At 39.0% G+C, this 17,000-nt stretch overlaps 3 protein-coding genes across 3 annotated transcripts; 2 read left to right on the plus strand and 1 right to left on the minus strand.

Moving 5' to 3' along the window:
- The first annotated feature begins 27 nt into the window (after nt 1-27).
- LOC137917175 (atrial natriuretic peptide receptor 1-like) lies at nt 28-4,369 on the plus strand. Its single transcript, XM_068760042.1, has 8 exons — nt 28-114; nt 323-416; nt 948-1,035; nt 1,180-1,319; nt 1,461-1,613; nt 2,587-2,685; nt 3,307-3,320; nt 4,259-4,369. Exons 1-8 carry the CDS (start codon nt 28-30, stop codon nt 4,367-4,369), a joined length of 786 nt encoding a protein of 261 aa, XP_068616143.1.
- A 3,528-nt stretch (nt 4,370-7,897) lies between these two features.
- On the plus strand, nt 7,898-11,062 carry LOC137917172 (afadin- and alpha-actinin-binding protein-like). Its single transcript, XM_068760040.1, has 12 exons — nt 7,898-7,957; nt 8,099-8,302; nt 8,470-8,580; nt 8,698-8,833; nt 8,952-9,027; nt 9,120-9,300; nt 9,523-9,679; nt 9,803-9,939; nt 10,162-10,335; nt 10,470-10,587; nt 10,813-10,923; nt 11,007-11,062. The coding sequence occupies exons 1-12, from the start codon at nt 7,898-7,900 to the stop codon at nt 11,060-11,062; spliced, it is 1,521 nt and encodes a 506-aa protein (XP_068616141.1).
- Nucleotides 11,063-13,289: 2,227 nt separating this feature from the next.
- LOC137917173 (vitellogenin-1-like) lies at nt 13,290-16,912 on the minus strand (the record flags this gene model as incomplete). Its single annotated transcript, XM_068760041.1, has 15 exons — nt 13,290-13,399; nt 13,510-13,671; nt 13,766-13,931; nt 14,008-14,102; nt 14,271-14,365; nt 14,447-14,627; nt 14,714-14,837; nt 14,931-15,066; nt 15,152-15,294; nt 15,401-15,607; nt 15,715-15,795; nt 15,887-15,928; nt 16,029-16,399; nt 16,478-16,694; nt 16,789-16,912. Coding segments are annotated over 15 exons (2,254 nt in total), but the record flags the coding sequence as incomplete, so codon positions are not given.
- Between the last annotated feature and the right edge of the window lie 88 nt (nt 16,913-17,000).

Below are 17,000 nucleotides of genomic sequence, written 5' to 3' on the forward strand. Positions count from 1 at the left end.
AAGAAGTGTTGGTCTCCTAACATCACCATGAGGCCCACCTTTGACCAGGTGAAGAAGACGCTTGACAAAATGAACCCACACAAAGTCAGCCCAGTAGACATGATGATGAACCTGGTAATATCCCACTGAAATATGATCAAATACCGTAGATCGACACTGATATTCCAGACACGTAATAGGGATTAATGCTACTATGAATAGTGCAAGAATTATTATATGACATCTTTAGAACAAAACCTAAGGTTACAATTTTTTTTGACAATACAGAAATGTACCATATGAATCATTTTTGAGCTTCAGATAAAGGTTTCTTTAACTGCAGATGGAGAAGTACAGCAAACATCTGGAGTCCATAGTTGCAGAAAGAACACAGGATCTGCTTCAGGAGAAACAGAGGACAGATCGGCTGTTGTACAGTAAGTCTGACAACCGTTTGCAATGCTGTGAAATCACTGTAACGACTGTAATTCGTTCTAATGAATGCTTTAATGAAGCTGTATTCATGATGTTGGACTGGTAACAGTGACGTGTTTTGTACAAACAGGACTGGAGTTCTAATTCATTACGTAACAGTTTGATGAAGAGTAACAATCACATTTTATAACCTGCAATGGGCATGCGTGAGCTGCTCCAGGCTAGTTAATGTTGGTTAATCATCATTACTACGAATAAAGTCTACTTACAGATGTATATGTAAAGCACTAAAGCATGTGTGATTACTGTCATCTAGTGGTATGAATGGAGCACACACTCATTGACCAAGAATGGGCATTTTATATTATGTACTGATTATTGCAAAGATGGGAAAAATAGGCAATGAATAGCAGTGACAGTCATGTCACTATAATGAACACACGCATACACACACCAGAGATGGCTCAAAAGAGAACCAACAGGAGAGCAGGCAGCTGTTTCACGCATGCATCTTTCCACATTAAATCGTTTAGGTATGTTACCCAAACCAGTAGCTGATGACCTTCGTCAAGGCCGGATAGCAGAGGCTCAGAGCTTTTCCAATGCCACCGTCTACTTCAGGTGTGTTGTCTGAAGGATGGCTTTATTTGAGACCATGTATTTAATTTACTAATTCAGATATAATGAGCTTTTAAAAACAACAACAATATGATTCATATTTGCTGATCTAAACATGACTAAATCGATATTACTCCTCTTTGACAGTGACATTGTTGGCTTTACTCTGTTGTCTGGAGACAGCACTCCCTACCAGGTCGTGGACTTCCTCAACCAGCTTTACACCAGCTTTGATGACATTATTGACAATTATGATGTATACAAAGTGGAGACAATAGGTGATGCTTGTGAGTAAGGATAATAAACTTATTTTAAAACCGTTCTGACAAAGCAGTAATGCTCTCACACTCATAAAATAGAATTTCAGCTCATCCCTCTTTTTGTTCTTGCATTGTTGCTTTTGATGGAATAATGTCCTTACCCTCCAGACATGGTCGTCTCAGGGGTCCCTCAAGAAAATGGCATCAATCATGCTGGAGAGATAGCCAGCATGGCTCTTGATCTGGTCAGCGTATGCCATACTTTCAAGATCCCTCACAAACCTAACACACAGCTGAAGATTCGTGCTGGCATCCACTCAGGTACTGTGGACATTATCAGCTTACTCAACCGTTCATCGTATATATATCGTGTCTCAATAGGAACAAGCGCTTCTGAAATAATCTGGCATTTCAGTCATGTTTTGTAAATACTCTTGTGTACATAATAATCTATGCTTTAAAAAAAAAGAGGACAAGACTGCAACACTAAATAAATACTATTATCTATTATCTACTATTGTTATCTACAATTATCCACAACATACACATTCAGAATTGTTAAAAGAAAATAAAACATATGTAAGATCTGACGACTTACCAGTTCATATAGTAAAACTAGCAGCACATTCAACTGTGAACATACGAGCATTCTGTGAAGCGTCCTCTTGCAGGATTAGTTTATACTGTACATTACAAGCAAGCATACTGGTGGCCCTGCATCACCATAGCACAAAACAGCAGAGCAAGTGGTTGGATTAATAAATGCAAATTCTAACCAGTGTAAAAGATTTGTGCATTATTTGTCACACTAGAAATGCACTCTGCCAAGAATCTCATTTGCCCCCATATTGTGATTTACACAAAAATAAAGTCCTGCATTAATTGTGCCTACATTCTTAGATTTCTTGACAATGAAAATATGCCTTTAGAAATTGGATTCACATCATTATTAGTTCAGTAGTAAGCCATTTTTGTGGTCATGATGATTTTCACATGACACATTTCTGATTCCTCAGTGCCTTAGCTACATTTTGATGTTTGTTGCATGTCTATGCCTTAATTTATTCCCTTGCAGTGATGAAAATTCCAAAGATCCTTTATTATTTATTGTTCTGAATTATAGTATCTGGAATTTTCCCAGGCTGCAGATCAATTTTTGATTGGTCACTTCCGAGAAAACAGGCAGTGTCTTTTCTTATATTTTTTGACATGCTATTCAATTTGACTGCTTTATTCACACTTGCAACTAAAACTAATTCTATAACGTAAGATGTTTCTCTACTATAACTGCCAGGACCCGTTGTTGCTGGTGTGGTTGGCACCAAAATGCCTCGCTACTGTCTGTTTGGGGACACTGTCAACACAGCATCACGGATGGAATCAACTAGTGAAGGTAATGAAGGGTTAGACCACAGCAACTCATTTAATTGATGAGTGGAACAGCTGATCTAAGAAAATATCAAATTAATTTACCTTTCATTTTTCTGTAACCCCATTTTTTGTGCTCTCTAATCATGTAAAGTTTTTTCAGTGTTTACCTTTGACCTGTGGTCTTACTGCTACTTTGGTCCCAAACAGGACTGTCTGTGCATGTTTATTAGAGCACCTAGCCCACTGCATTAAGCAAGAGAAATAATAGTTCAGCACAGGGTAGACTGTGGTGCAGATCATAACACACAGTAACACATGTGGCCTTGCACGTTTCACGGGTGTACCTTTAAGTCACCCTCTCAAAAATAATAAAGGACATATTTGTGTGAATGACATAGTTACAAAACACACTGCTTCTGCTGCTTAAGTAATTGGAGCCAGGCCTTACCGATCTAATACCAGCTTGTACTTGCATGTTTTACCTGGCTTACATGCGCTAACTATGAGGTGCTGTACTTTTGATATTATCCATAATGATGATTTATACCAAGCGATAACAACACTACAATGACTTTCAGGCAGCCATTGCTCATGTAACATGTAATATAATGTCCTTTGTCTTTAAATCAACGTATGCCTGTAGCTCTGAAGATCCAGGTGAGTGGCGCCACAGCTGACTTGCTTCTCACACTCAGAGGTTACGTTCTAACATGCAGAGGAAAACTTAATGTGAAGGTAATGTTATTTTTGTTTGATGTGATGTGTGTGTGTGTGTGTGTGTGTGTAAATGTCTTTCTGAAAAGTCATTGACATTGAAGCTCCTGAATTCTAGTTATCACCATTTTTCAAGATGCACCAAGGTGAAGCACGTACAGCTTTCCAACACGTCCATTTGTATTTTTGTTTGTTGGTTATCTGGTTAGTCAGTTGGGTTGTCAATAAGATTACAAAAAAAAATAAAAAAAAATGACTGAGCAGATTCTATAATACTTGGGGGGAAGGATGGGATATAGTCTAGGGAAGAACCCATTGACTTTTGGAGAAGATCCATTTGGACGCAAAGATCAGCATTTTTTGTAATGTCCCTAACAGTAGTAGGGACATTAGGGAAGTAGACATTTAGGACTTTTTGGTCTTAACTTTTGTCCTTTAATTATTATTTTTTTAAACTTTAAAGGAAGAAAAGTCAAGATTAGTGATTTTTGCAAGGAATAAAAATCGTTTGGAAGCTGCTGTGCCACTTTTTACATTTTTAATGGAAAAACAAAAACAAAATGTATGAAGCTGAGATGTGAAAAGATCACAAGTAATTCAAAACCTCCTTCCAAGGGAAATGAGACGGGGTGTGTCTTGTCTTTGTTCTCTTTTTCAAATATATATTTGTATTGCACAGCTACTGGACTATTCACATTGCAATCTAAAATCATTTTTGGATGGTGCCAATCTCATTATGGCGAAGGGTCCCAGAGATAGGTGGCCTCAGTTGCTGCCTTCTGCTCCCCAAGGAATAATGGCTTTATTTAAAGCTCAAAGGAACACATGCTTTGCAATATGACTCTTCTCTCTCATTCACCGTTTTCTTCTTTATCTGACAGGGTAAGGGAGACATGACAACATGGTGGCTTGAGGCAAAGAGAAATGATCTGAAAGACCCATTGCTCAGAACATCGGCACCCAACGGTGTTCCAGTGCCAGTTAGTGACTAGATCTGTAAAATGTGAAAATAAGTGTATCTAAGTTAAATGTGCAGATACGATGAATGCAGACGAAAACATAACCTCCTTGGCGGTGTAAAAAATGTATGTACATGAATTTGAATGTCAAACTGAACTATTAATCCGGTAGATGTTAATGTAACAATTAAATAATTTAAATTGTTTAAAGAAATCAGTCTCCCACAATGGCCTCCATAAATGGCATCTGATTCCTTCATTTTAAACATGTTGACATTAGACTTCTGGCTGTACTGCATGTAGTAAGAGGAAAAGCACAGAATGATCAATGCTGATGACTTTTAACATTGTTCGTTTCCAGGTGACATGAAGATGATTATCATCTTTGCTGATGAATGAATAGTATATTTTCCTAAGTATGGGTCTACTTTGGAGCAAAACTCTTTCCTTCAATGTACATATCATTTCTAAATTATTTAGTTTGCCTTTAATTTTCTAAATCTGCTACGCTTATGTGGAATCTGACCGATATGCACTAACACTTGAGATCTGTAATAATGTAGACTTATTGATGTAAGGTATTGATGACTGGGCTTTTTCTGTGTTCAAATTGTATAGAAAGTTTCTTTGTTATGATTTTGTAACTTGTTATTGTGCATTTATCTTCTTATATATAAAGATTAGTAAAGATGCATTACATGTCCTTCACTGCATTGGCCTGCGTCGATTGGATTCGATTTTATTTTGGCAGAAGAATCTTGACAATACCCAAGACTAATTCTGAATATAACACGACAAATACAGTAGTAGTAGTAGTTCGCTCATCAATAAGAACTGCTGTCCAGAAGTAAAGTAAAAGACAAATAAACACAAGGAATCTGAGACGTCACATGAGTATGAGAAATTGATCTTCAGAAGACAACCAATCATATCGATCCGTGCTTGGTTGCCTGACAACGATCGACCAATTAGAGCGCTGCTTGGTTGCCGTGTAGGTGCGTGTGTACTGTCATTTGGAGCGCGTAGGGCACTGCTGTATCACGAAAGGAAGGGGCGTTTAAGAAAGACGCAATAAAAGTAAGTACTGAAAACCTTTTCCTCATAACTTGAAACAATATAAACACTGTTCTGCTTCAGTGTTAGTCTTGAGCAACGTTCCCTCTGAGGTGCGCTCGTGCGTAATTACGCACAGCTGATACGGTCTTCGTGCAGCGGAAATCTACGTTGCGCACAAATAAAATCCAACCTAAATTGAAAATAACATGAACACGTCAACATTCATTCCGTGCTATTCCCCACTGTGAGTCAGTGAGTGTCCGGTGACTGGCTGCTCCGGCTAATGATGAGATTCACATGTTTTTACGCATCTAATAGACGCCATTGTAATCGGAGTTCCAGGACTCTCTTGGGACCACAGTACACACATCCTTTGCTTGTTCATTTTATCTGTTTTATTTGTTGATTTTTATCACTTGTTTTTATGTTATTTATTTTTATTGTGCACTTTGAGATTTGCTTTCAAATATAAAGTGCGTTTAAAATAAAATGTATTATTATGATGTGGCTCAAAGTCGTCCAAGGGACTGCTCAGGGAGTTTGTGTGTTTACTCAGACACATGAAAAATTAGAGGGAACATTGGTTTTGAGTGAACCGGACACTAGTTTAACAGTGACTCCTGTGTACCGGTATTTAACAAATAACACCTTAATAGGACAATTTGATCTTTACGGTATACTAAACTTGTTTCTAGTTTAATTTACATGCAATACGTGTTCAGAGTAAGCCAAGGTAAAAGATAATTAGAAGATGGTTACCAAATCAGCATTAATATCCTAATCCAACCAGATTACGTCAATGTTTTTATCAGCAGTGATGGTTTTTGAAAGGCTATCTTGAGTAAAGTATGAAGTTAAATTCTATGATGTTATAAATTCCTTTTACATCCAAAAGACTTCAACCAGATTGCGTAGAACATGAGTTATTTACAAATCTATATCGGTGTTCTGTCTTTGTTTTAACTGTTTTTAAAGATCTTGATTTGTCTTCAGAAATATGTAGGCATAGCTGCCTTAGTAAATGTTTCTCTTGAAATGAATTATACTCAAAAGGTGCTAAGCGATGTATTACTTTTTTTGCCCGTCACATCAATGATGGTGACAAAAATAAGAAAAGAAAAAGAAACTGAACATTATAGTGTTTTATTTATGATAAGGCCATTGTATTAGAGCATATTAGTTTCAGATAGGACTGACTAGACACTGAATTAAGGCAGATTAGGCTCTCATGGAAAAATAATAACATTTCAGCGTTATTGCAATCTAATCATGCCTCAGAGGGATGACAAACATTAAAATCAGTTCTCTAAATGTTTATGTAGAAATGGTTTTCCTTTAAGAGACCATTAGAAGAATTAGATTGGTTAGAAAGGTTGAGACTTGTGGAGTAGTCAGGCTAAGCATGGTCTAGGCTTGTTAAACCCTGTGGCAGTGTGCTTGCCATCTGTCTTATCAGGCAGATTAAGTATCATTGAAGCCAAAGGTCTCCTGAGTGGAGCTTTTCCATGTTCATGGTGTTATAAAACTAACATTTAGTTCTTTAGAAACATCATCCACTCATGCCCATATAGCTGCTGTCCCAGAAAGATGTGTCTGCTTTCCAGTTATAGCTGTATATAGTTGTTTACATGTATTGTGTTTGTTTAACACACTGGCATTGTTCCTGTAGTCTGAGACAAATTGTCATCCCATAGTAGATTCTAGAGATAAATCATCACACTCTCTAACTTAGTATTTCCAGATGGGGATAAAAGCATTGAGATAAGTGCTGGCTTGGCACCAACAACTTCTAGATCAATTTAACATTTATAATAAGGATAATAAAAGACTCTTTAACAAACATGTATTTTATTACAGGACTGTAATGTCCTGTGTTTGATCACCGTTTAGCTCGTGGCCCATGGCTGATGAATAAGCCACTGTGAACCTGCTGTCCTCACACCCACACTTGCGGCATCTTCCATCTCTCATCACTGTAATGATAATTTCCATTACAGTGTAATCCAGACTACATTTAATATCTGCTGCTAATCCTACCTCTATTTCAGGAGCAGAGTGTGTAAGAGGATTTTGTGGTCAGCTTTCTGTATCCTGCACATGTCGTTGTTGATCCAGACACAGCCCAGAAGCTGCATCGCAACAATGCCAGAGTCCCACTTAGGTGAGTTCAGATTCTGATAATGTCTGAATTCTCATTCTCTGATAACGTCTCTTCTCGTTAGAAGAACAGAAGTACTGCAGTCCCCTCAGCGATTGTGTGTACAATAGATTACTATTTTATTTGGATTTCTGTTTTGAGCTCTGTACCAGACCGTTTTAGTAACAGGTGAAAATAGCACAAATGGCAGACTGGCGCTCTGATCCCTTTGTGTTCCAAATGTAACCTCACTTCCAGTAGAACTAGTGTGTATAACGATGTTTGCCAGATCTTTTTTTCTTTCTCCCAAAGTCAAGGACATTTGCAGCAGCTCTGGTGAATGTGGAACATTCCACAGAAAATCCTACATGCTTCACGCCTTCTGCACAGAGCACAATGTGCAAGAATGCTTATCACACATCGGTCAGGTTGGTAACCCAACACAAGGTTTCGGTGTAGGATTTTGTACAGATTGCTCATGCTTACATGCACAATATGACTCCAGCGTTGTAAGTTGTGAGTTGTACGCTGGCCAATCTATTTTTTTCCCCTCCTCTCCCTTCTCACAGGAGGTGTCAACTCTTGGCTTCCCACCAATTTGCACACAGTCTGGCAGCAGGTCAGAGATGAATGTAGTCGCTGTCTTAAATTGCATTTATGACCTGATTCAGCTGCACCACAGGGGCCTCCGCAGCCTGGAAAATATGGAAGTGGAGCAGATGAAGACCAGCAGCAATGCAGACTTCCTGCAGCTCACCATCAACCGGCTAAAAGTACAATACCATTTAAATGCAGCAATCTGTTCATTGTGATGTGAAAATTCAAGATTAAAAGTCAAACATGGAGTGAATCTTGAAAGCAGTGAGAGTTGCTTGTCAATACTGAAAATGATAACTCTAATATTAAATGTACATATTTTGACAACGCTGTTCTGACATAGGAGCAGGTTGAACAGAACAAAAGAGCAAACACAGGACTCCTTGAGAGAGAGAGACAGCTGCAGCTGAAAGTGAAGTGTCTTCAAATCAGCCTTAAAAATGAAAAAGAAGAGGTATATTCTCATTTATTACTGCACCTGACGATGTTAATTGAATCCACAGGCAGATTTCTTTTTTTTTCTTTTTTTTTTTGATGGATCAGCAATAAACTCTGTATTTCTCTTTGGCAGGTGCAAAAGCTTCAGAACATAATTTCAAGCCGGGCCAGCCAGTATAATCATGAGATGAAAAGGAAAGAGAGAGAATTTAACAAGTTAAAGGAGCGGTTGAATCAACTTCTGGTTGACAAAAAAGAGCGGAAACAAGGTGAAATAGAAAAACGACTTGCTTCAATATTTAAACCCAACATGTAATATATACAAGACATTGACTTTCGCAACTTGGTGTGTCTGAAAATACATTTCAATTATGTATTTTCTTTCAGCGATTGATGTACTAAGCAATATTGGAAGAGCTGACGGGAAGAGGAGCCTTTGGAAAACTGAAAAAACAGAGGCAAAGTAATTCATTTGTGCTGACTTGTTCTCTTTCTGAATGAATGAGTGAATGAATGTTCTCACCACTAACATACTAACGTGTTCCTCATCTCAAGGCATGAGGGGGAGATGTACAAGACTGTACTGGGTGACTATGAAACGCGACAAAGGGAGTTGCTGCTGGAAAATGCAGAGCTGAATAAAGTTTTGCAGCAAATGAAAAAGGAAATGGTTTCCATGCTTAGCTCGAGGAAAACAACTCTGAAAGTCGACCAACATCAAGATCCTGTCGCACATGTGAGACATGCTGTTCTCTCTTGCTTAACTGCCAACAGCATGAATGACACTACTATTCAACAATGATGCAGTTGCTTCAACATCACTTTATTCATGTCATGGACCATTTACTCCTTAATTTACATATAGAAGAAAAGTTCTTCTAAAGAAGTACTCTTTTAGACATGTTTCCAAATTTCCTTCACATATCTTTAAAAAAAATATGTTCTTTGACATTGTCAGGCTGATCCGGAAGAGGAAGATGACGCGATTCCAGGTGGAGATTCCAGTAAAGACAGCGTGGAGCTGTATTGTGTTCATGCAAGAGAGAATCTGACCAACAGTATACGCCTCCAGTGGAGAAGACTAAAAAGCCATGTCGAAAGATTGGACAGTCGAGGTAGTCTTAATGCAGCGTACGTTCAAGATTTATTCAGTGGCACAAAAGAGTGGATCCTAATGTAAGCTTAAATATCTCTCTCTCTATATTTTTTTTTTTTTATCTTGGATTGTTTTCATTCAGCATCTTTAGCTCAGGTGGGTGGGAGTAAGAACTCTGATGCTGATTCCCGAGAGGCTCGTGAAGAGGAGATGGACAAATTGAAGCTCGAGGTCCAACAGTGTAAAGACTTCATTCATGCACAGCAACAGCTTCTGCAGGTAAGAATGAACTTGTCTTTGAAGTTTTACCACAGAGCTCCACAATGATTCTGTTGTATGTAACTGAAGAACATATTTTCTGAGATCTACATTTTAAAGTATTGTTGGACTTCTCGTATAGTTTCTCGTATCTCTATTCACCATTTTTTAAAAACGCTTTTATTTTATCGTTTGTTTTTTGTGTCAACTCAGCAATCCCTGCCTGTTGTGTTTGTGTCGCAGCAGCAGCTGAGTTCTCCATGCGATGAGGAGACGGCATCCCTGCTGAGCAACCCCTACATGCTGCAGGAGAAAGATCGCCTCAGAGAGGAGTGGAAGACTCTAGAGGAGCAGAGGAATACATTTGAAAGGGAGAGGAGCCACTTCACCGAAGCTGCTATAAGACTTAGCCATGAGGTTTGTTTCTTCTTTCAAGTTTCCAAGAATTGCTATGAAATTACATTTATGGAACATTTGGCTTAAGATGCCTCCGGTTTACCAACCAGTTGACTGACTGTTTATGAGCTGACTGTATCTGGTTTGACCTGCAGAGGAAGGCCTTTGAGGAGGATAGAGCAGCGTGGCTCAAACACCAGTTTTTGAACTTGAGTCCATTTCCTGACTTAAACAAACCTCCAATGTCCAAGTCTAAAAGTGCCTTTTCAATAGGTGAGCATCTTTACATTAATCTGGCCGATTTCAATATTAGAAGTACTAATTAACTGTTCAATAATAATCCGTTCATTCATTGAATTTCTAAATTGCCTAAACAGTTGCCATTACCATATGGGTTAATTTTGTAACCCCCCCCCCCCTCACCTTATTTTTATTCATAATACGTCCAAGTCACTTTCCTGGTAAAAATCAGTTTCAAGTTTCATCTCATCTTCACAGCTGAGTCCAACTCGAGCACAGCGTCAGCTCCAGAAAAGCTCGTCCACAACCCATCTGAGACAAACTTCCCATTTGCATCGCCACCGACCTTTGCCTTATCCCAGAACGCAGGTAAACTGTACATACCACAAATGCCAGGCACCTAAATAAATTATTCTATTCTGATTCTGCAACTGTTAAATTACTTTTTACAGCTGCACCAAACCAAACACAAAGACTGACCATGTTGGAGAATCAAGCAACTTTCTAAACAGAAATCTTCCAGTTCAGCACAATCTGTGGAACGGCAATGAAGACCGCAGCAGCCACGCCCTCGCAATGAGAACATAACTCCCATTTCTGGTCACAAATTGTGAACGATGAAGGATATTTCAGAAACAATAATTAATTTGAACGTCAAAAAAATTGTTAAATGAGTAACTGTCCATGAGCAGTCAAAGCCAAGATGGTCATTGGTGTTCATAGGTCTGTATGACTGCAAGATTATTTAGGGATTTTTTCTTATGCATCTTGCTTCAAAACATTGAACTTTTATTTTCAGGTTTCGTGATGACAGCATTATTTATTTATGTGGTACTGTAAATCTTGTTTTAGCTGATTCATTATTTAATTCATCCTCTTGAAGACGACAAGATTGCAATCATAATCGTCTTGTCTTTAGTACGGGTCGTGGTTGTGGCAGGAACCTATCCCGGCTGATATCAGGCGAGAGGTGGGGTACACCACGCATGAGACGCCAGCTCATTGCAGGGCTGATTGAGAATAGTATGTATTTTTTATGTGGGTGTCACAGAGTAGAACTTTTGTCCCGGGAATGAAAAGCTGCTCAGCCCTCATTTATGGGTGCTGTTTAGTACAGATTTTTAGCTTCTGTTACCAAAACTCCTCTTGCACATCTTAGGGTGTACATTTCATTCTACTCTTTCACAGAAAACAATTAAAAAAAATGCACAAGATATTACATTTTATAGTTTTTATGGAAACTTGGTTTGTAATATTGTTGTCTAGGTAACATGTACTGCTATGTTAGTTGTAGTAATATCAAAGGTTGCCATTAAATGTGAAGAAAAGCTGTACATTATAAAATGTGTACAGTTAGACCACTGATGGCAATATGAATGTAAATTCTTCACACTATTAAAATATTTTTTTTTAATGTCTTTAATTGACAGAATGGAATAGATTTTACTACTGGAATGATACATGCTGTATTCTCAACATTTTCATATTAGTGAAGTATTGATTGTATACTGTATTAGAGGCAGAGGTGTACGGCTGCCATCTGTGTCAATCATTGTCAATTTACCAAAATAAAGACTGGTGGGGTAAAGCAGCAGCTCAATACTATTGTTTAATAGTTACATAAACATTACTCTGTAATTAACTTGTCTTTTGCTAGATGGCGCCCTCGCTCTTGAATACTCATTTGGAGCTCAACTGACTTGCATTAAAGACAAATTCTGTTATTGATCATTATCTCCAGTGCAAGTCCACCAATACAGTGTTGCGCAAGTGCAATATTTTGTTCTGTTATGGAGCATTATCATTGAGACACAGCACACAGTGCCGCTGGCCTAGAGCTACATCAGGGGTGTCAAACTCATTTTCTCCAAGGGCCACATTAGCATTATGTTTGCCCTCCAAAGGCCAAATATAAACCGTAACACAGTAAAAAATGTAACTAAATGTAATGTCATTTAATGTAAAATAAATTTAACTACTTAATATGCTCTTAAATAACTATTTATTTTTTATTTAATTATTTAGCCGCCACAGTAATTACAATAAAATATTCAGTTTTGATGTCACTTTTTTAAAAGGTTGCAACTTAAAAATTGTTAGAGATAAAGCCATACTGTAAATGAGAAAAATAACAAGTATGAACCAAAGCTTGTGATGGGAATAAATTAACACATCTAATGTGGAAAAGTTCCATTCAAATGCAATCATCACAGAGGAACAAAGATAATCAGGATCAGCACTGGACAGCTCCATATGTAGTTGTCCAGTGCTGATCCTGAGCGCCATAGGTAGCCGATTATTATAGACAATTAACTGCAGTTTGCAAACATTAAAATGAATACAATTTGAATAAAAGTATTTTTAACTACTGGAATTTGTCAACAGTTTTTGCCCCCCAGTTTTATCTGTCAGATTCATTCTTTAACTTTAACTGTAAAAAGTAAAACTACAAAAAAAAAAGGAAAAATCAGTCAATCTCAAATGTACAGCATATCGAGCAAATTTAGAAACCCTTCACATTGCCCGAGCAACTTTCAAGGTGGCTCAAAGATTTTACAATTTATAGGATTGTGGTAAAGTCATGATTATAATTTTCTCTTGGGGACACGCATTACTGTAGATCTTTTGAGGGAAACATAATTTGGGGGGGGAAAAAAAGAAAACTTATTTTGGCTTGCACTTTTTTATTTTTAAAAACATACACAATATGCAAGTGACTGGCAAAAATAAGAGTGTTAAGCACACTGAGCAGTGCAGCTGCAGGCCAGGTGGGCTTCAGCTGTTCCCCTCAGGTCAACACGCTTCAGGATGCTGCTCAGACCCTCAGAGAGGCTTATGTTAGAATCTGCGAAAAATAGAGCGAGTAAAGTAGTAAGAACTGCACAAATACCATTCTAGATTTTATTGTGAACAGGCTGTGATTGTGATTTTGTTTTGTTTTTTTGGTAGACTCACCAGCAGGCAGGCAGTGGAAGCCGACAGTTAGGGCAGTGGCCTTAACAGGGAAGCAGCCACTCAGGCAACGCAGCACAGGTTCAACAGAGAAACATTTGGACTCCCGGCCTTGGAATACCATCTGCTTTTCCAGCTGCACGTGTTCAAGCCTCAGACGGCACTCTGTAAAAGGCAAATGCAAGGATGCATCTTGTGTGTTGGAAAGAAGGGTGGAAATATTTGTCTGACAATGGATGTCTTTGAGTTAGTTCATTACCGGAAGTGTCTCTGCAACTCTCAGCTCCTAAAACCCAGGAATGAGCAAAGCTGAGTGCATTCTTGGTCACACGTTGGTTTGGTGTGTGGAACTCCTGTCTGACTTCCCCGTCAGCTTTTCCACACAGTCCACATGTCTTTCCCCTCATCCAGTCCACCACTTTAACCTGCAAGAAAAGATCAAACAAACCAGTGCACCGAAAGCATAGTCCATCATTGATGATGATTGATATTGATAGTCACCTTCAATGACTCCCTGTCAAAGAAGACTTCATGAAGACCAAAGCTGGCAGCATATATAGAGATGCCATCGCCATTTTGCCTGATCAGGATTTTAGCTTTAACGACAAAATTGGTTGTACTTGTATTTAACAGCTCATTTCAACATATTACATTTAAATAATTCAGCACATTTTGCACGATGGAAATTGAGGTGTAGTTTTGCAGTCTCAAATTTCACATTGTTATGACAGGCAGGATTGAATAAGGTGAATGTATAGAATAACCTGCGGGATGATGGTGTGGCAGGTTGTCTAGCGGCAGCTCCCGCTCATTGACCTTCACAGTCATTTCACTCTTCTCCAGGAACAAGTGAATATCACTTCAAGAACAGGAAAAAGGGGGCATTGTTAGTTTTTGTGTAAAACCCCCACTTTAATACCTGCTTTTAATGGACACTCACATGTCAGCAACTTTCACAATGACATGGTTCCGGTCAATGTCGTCTTTCTTCAGAAGAACCGTGAATTTTATCTCATCGGTACAATCCTCCACCAGAACCTGGTAGCAAGACGACGGCATCTCGTTCCTGTACTTCCTGTTGTTGAACGTGGTCAGTATTTCTTTAACGAGGCCACATTCGCCTATGAGGGAAAGAAATTGCTTTAGTCCTGCTCACACAGCTCCAGGTAGATGACGTTTCCTATTCAACAATGAGTTCAACAGTTACCCGCGCCAGCCCGGGCAATTATGAAGTGGGCTTTATCAATGAAGCCGGCGAATTGGGGGATAACTCTGAATTCTTCCAGCGGCAGAGTGATGGGAAGACGCAAATCCGTACTGTAGACCCTGCACTGCAGAGAAAATTTGTCATAATTATTAGGAAGACACATTTGAAGTGCAGCGTCAGATTTTGAGTAATCTACTTTATTCATTCACAGTCATACTTTTGGCATTTTCCAAATCATGTCAAGGCTGTTGTCAGTTGTGGCAACCAGTGTGAGTGAGAGCTGCTTGGCGCTGGTTTTATCCCTTGTTTTAACCCAGCCGGCTGTTATGAAGGCAGGAATGTTGTCATAGACCCTGGAGAAGAATTTCTAAATGTAAAACATTCTACACAGCCAGCACTGCATGTTCGGCTAAAGACAGCAAATGTGAAGTTTCATACGTGTGTGCGTAGCCTTTAAAAGTAGAAGGCAGTTTGTTCCAGGCCACCCTGAGGCGAGCTGCAGGACGTAGACCAACAAGACCAGTGTCTCCCGTTATAAGGAGGTCATATCGCTTGCATTCTGCTCCCCAGGACATTTTAGCCTGTTGTCAGACAGAACATTTAACAAGGACACAGCTGACTTTAAAATGTGTCTGTTTTATATTTTCCTTGTCCTAAGACCATTATGTAAGCAAGCCAGTATCTTACTTGGACTTTGTATTTGCTGATCACAATTCCATCGGCACAGAACTTAAAATTGTTATCAGCAGCCAAGGCAGCCAATATGACCTGAAGTCTGGCAGTAGGTGTGTCCAGGTAGACCGCCAGCTGGTATCCCATCATCTTTTGGTCGGTTCTGACAATTCGGACGATGATGGAAAAGGTGGGGTCTATTGCACTGCCAAGGAATTTGTTCTGCGGGAATAGACAGAGTTATTTCACACTTGGACAAATCCATAATTGAAAAAATGATTTGAAGACAAATGCTTTTCTTCATCAAATGTAAGATAAGCGAGGCTCACCTGTCTGGATAAGGCCTCAAAACTTGAGCCACTGCTTCTGCTCCTGGAAGTTGTTACTGATGGGCCTTGCGAATAACCAGCCTACATTTAATTCTAGATGTTAAAGATGCAAATGAAGTTAAAACTTGTCTAAACTGTGCAATGCCAGTATTTCAAACGCCAGGAAATATACCTGCTTTTTGTGGTTCTTCTGGAACTTGCCAACAACTATTTGCTGTTCAGAGGAAATATTTGTGTCAGATTGTACACTTACATAGAGGTAATTAAAATTCTTCCATTTCAAGTCACAAAACAATCTCAATATTTTTTTTCACCTCTGAGAGATGAGCATTGGAGCCAGAGGACTGTGAGCTCGCACTGAAGAGTGATCCAAGGCTGGATGCAGAGCTGGACCTTGAAGAGCGCAGAGATCTGGAGGATCCTTGGCTTGCTGTAATTTTATCACTAGCCTTGCTACTGACAAGAGACGAGACACTGCAAGAGGATGAGATGCTGCTGGAGCTTGAAGAGGAGAGAGAAGTCACATTCTTCAATCCAGAAGCTAGGATTTTCTTCAACTTCTTCAGGACTGACTTCCCCGCAGTGAGTTCTTCTTCACTCAGATTGATCTGTTTAATGAGGTTTTCTGCAGCCTTTGGTCCATATTGAACCTCTATCTCCATCCTCTCGATTAGTCCCCCTTCAACTAAAATTACAATTAAATAATGCAGTTTAATAACTGCACTGCTTCTATAAAATGCACAAATATTGTGTCAATACTCACTTGGTTTGAGAGCAAGAGTAACAGAGTGCTGTCCAGCCAGTCTGTAGAGGGCAATGTCTCTGATGAAAGCGACATTGTCTGTGGCAAACTTTAAATAACCCTTTAGTCCAAATCCAAATACTTTAACAAAGTATTTCTTGCCAAACTTAGCCACCTTGGATTTTATAATGGGCTTGGAATATGCCTCAGTCTGGAAAAGGATCTCAGAGGATTGCAACTTTGAAGAGTAAGATATTCAGATGTTCACCTTATTACAGATACAGACAATGCTGCAAACATGAAAAAAAAGAAAATAAATTAAAAACGCTTACAGTGCTAGCAGCATTAAATGAAGCGGTCTTAGATTTGTGCCTTTCTCCTGCGACAGGGACGATGGGTGTGAGTTTAGCAGCAGCAAGATCCTCAATATTTCTGGCCACAGCAAAAGTCTCAAAACTATTGAAACAAGAAAGATTTCATTACACGAGCTGTCGAGATGAATATGCCATGCAAGTGATAGAAGTTTCAATTTCTTACGTTGGAG

Source organism: Brachionichthys hirsutus, unplaced genomic scaffold, assembly GCF_040956055.1.
Source record: "Brachionichthys hirsutus isolate HB-005 unplaced genomic scaffold, CSIRO-AGI_Bhir_v1 contig_1240, whole genome shotgun sequence".
Lineage (NCBI taxonomy): Eukaryota > Metazoa > Chordata > Actinopteri > Lophiiformes > Brachionichthyidae > Brachionichthys > Brachionichthys hirsutus.

Excerpts from the sequence above, each read along its gene's own strand:
- LOC137917175 (XM_068760042.1), top strand. The coding sequence starts at position 28 with ATGAGGCCCACCTTTGACCAGGTGAAGAAGACGCTTGACAAAATGAAC. Across the intron at positions 417-947 it reads GACAGATCGGCTGTTGTACA|GTATGTTACCCAAACCAGTA; the intron begins GTAAGTCTGACA and ends TAAATCGTTTAG. Across the intron at positions 1,320-1,460 it reads GGAGACAATAGGTGATGCTT|ACATGGTCGTCTCAGGGGTC; the intron begins GTGAGTAAGGAT and ends CTTACCCTCCAG.
- LOC137917172 (XM_068760040.1), top strand. The coding sequence starts at position 7,898 with ATGCTTCACGCCTTCTGCACAGAGCACAATGTGCAAGAATGCTTATCA. Across the intron at positions 7,958-8,098 it reads GCTTATCACACATCGGTCAG|GAGGTGTCAACTCTTGGCTT; the intron begins GTTGGTAACCCA and ends CCCTTCTCACAG. Across the intron at positions 9,301-9,522 it reads ATCAAGATCCTGTCGCACAT|GCTGATCCGGAAGAGGAAGA; the intron begins GTGAGACATGCT and ends TGACATTGTCAG.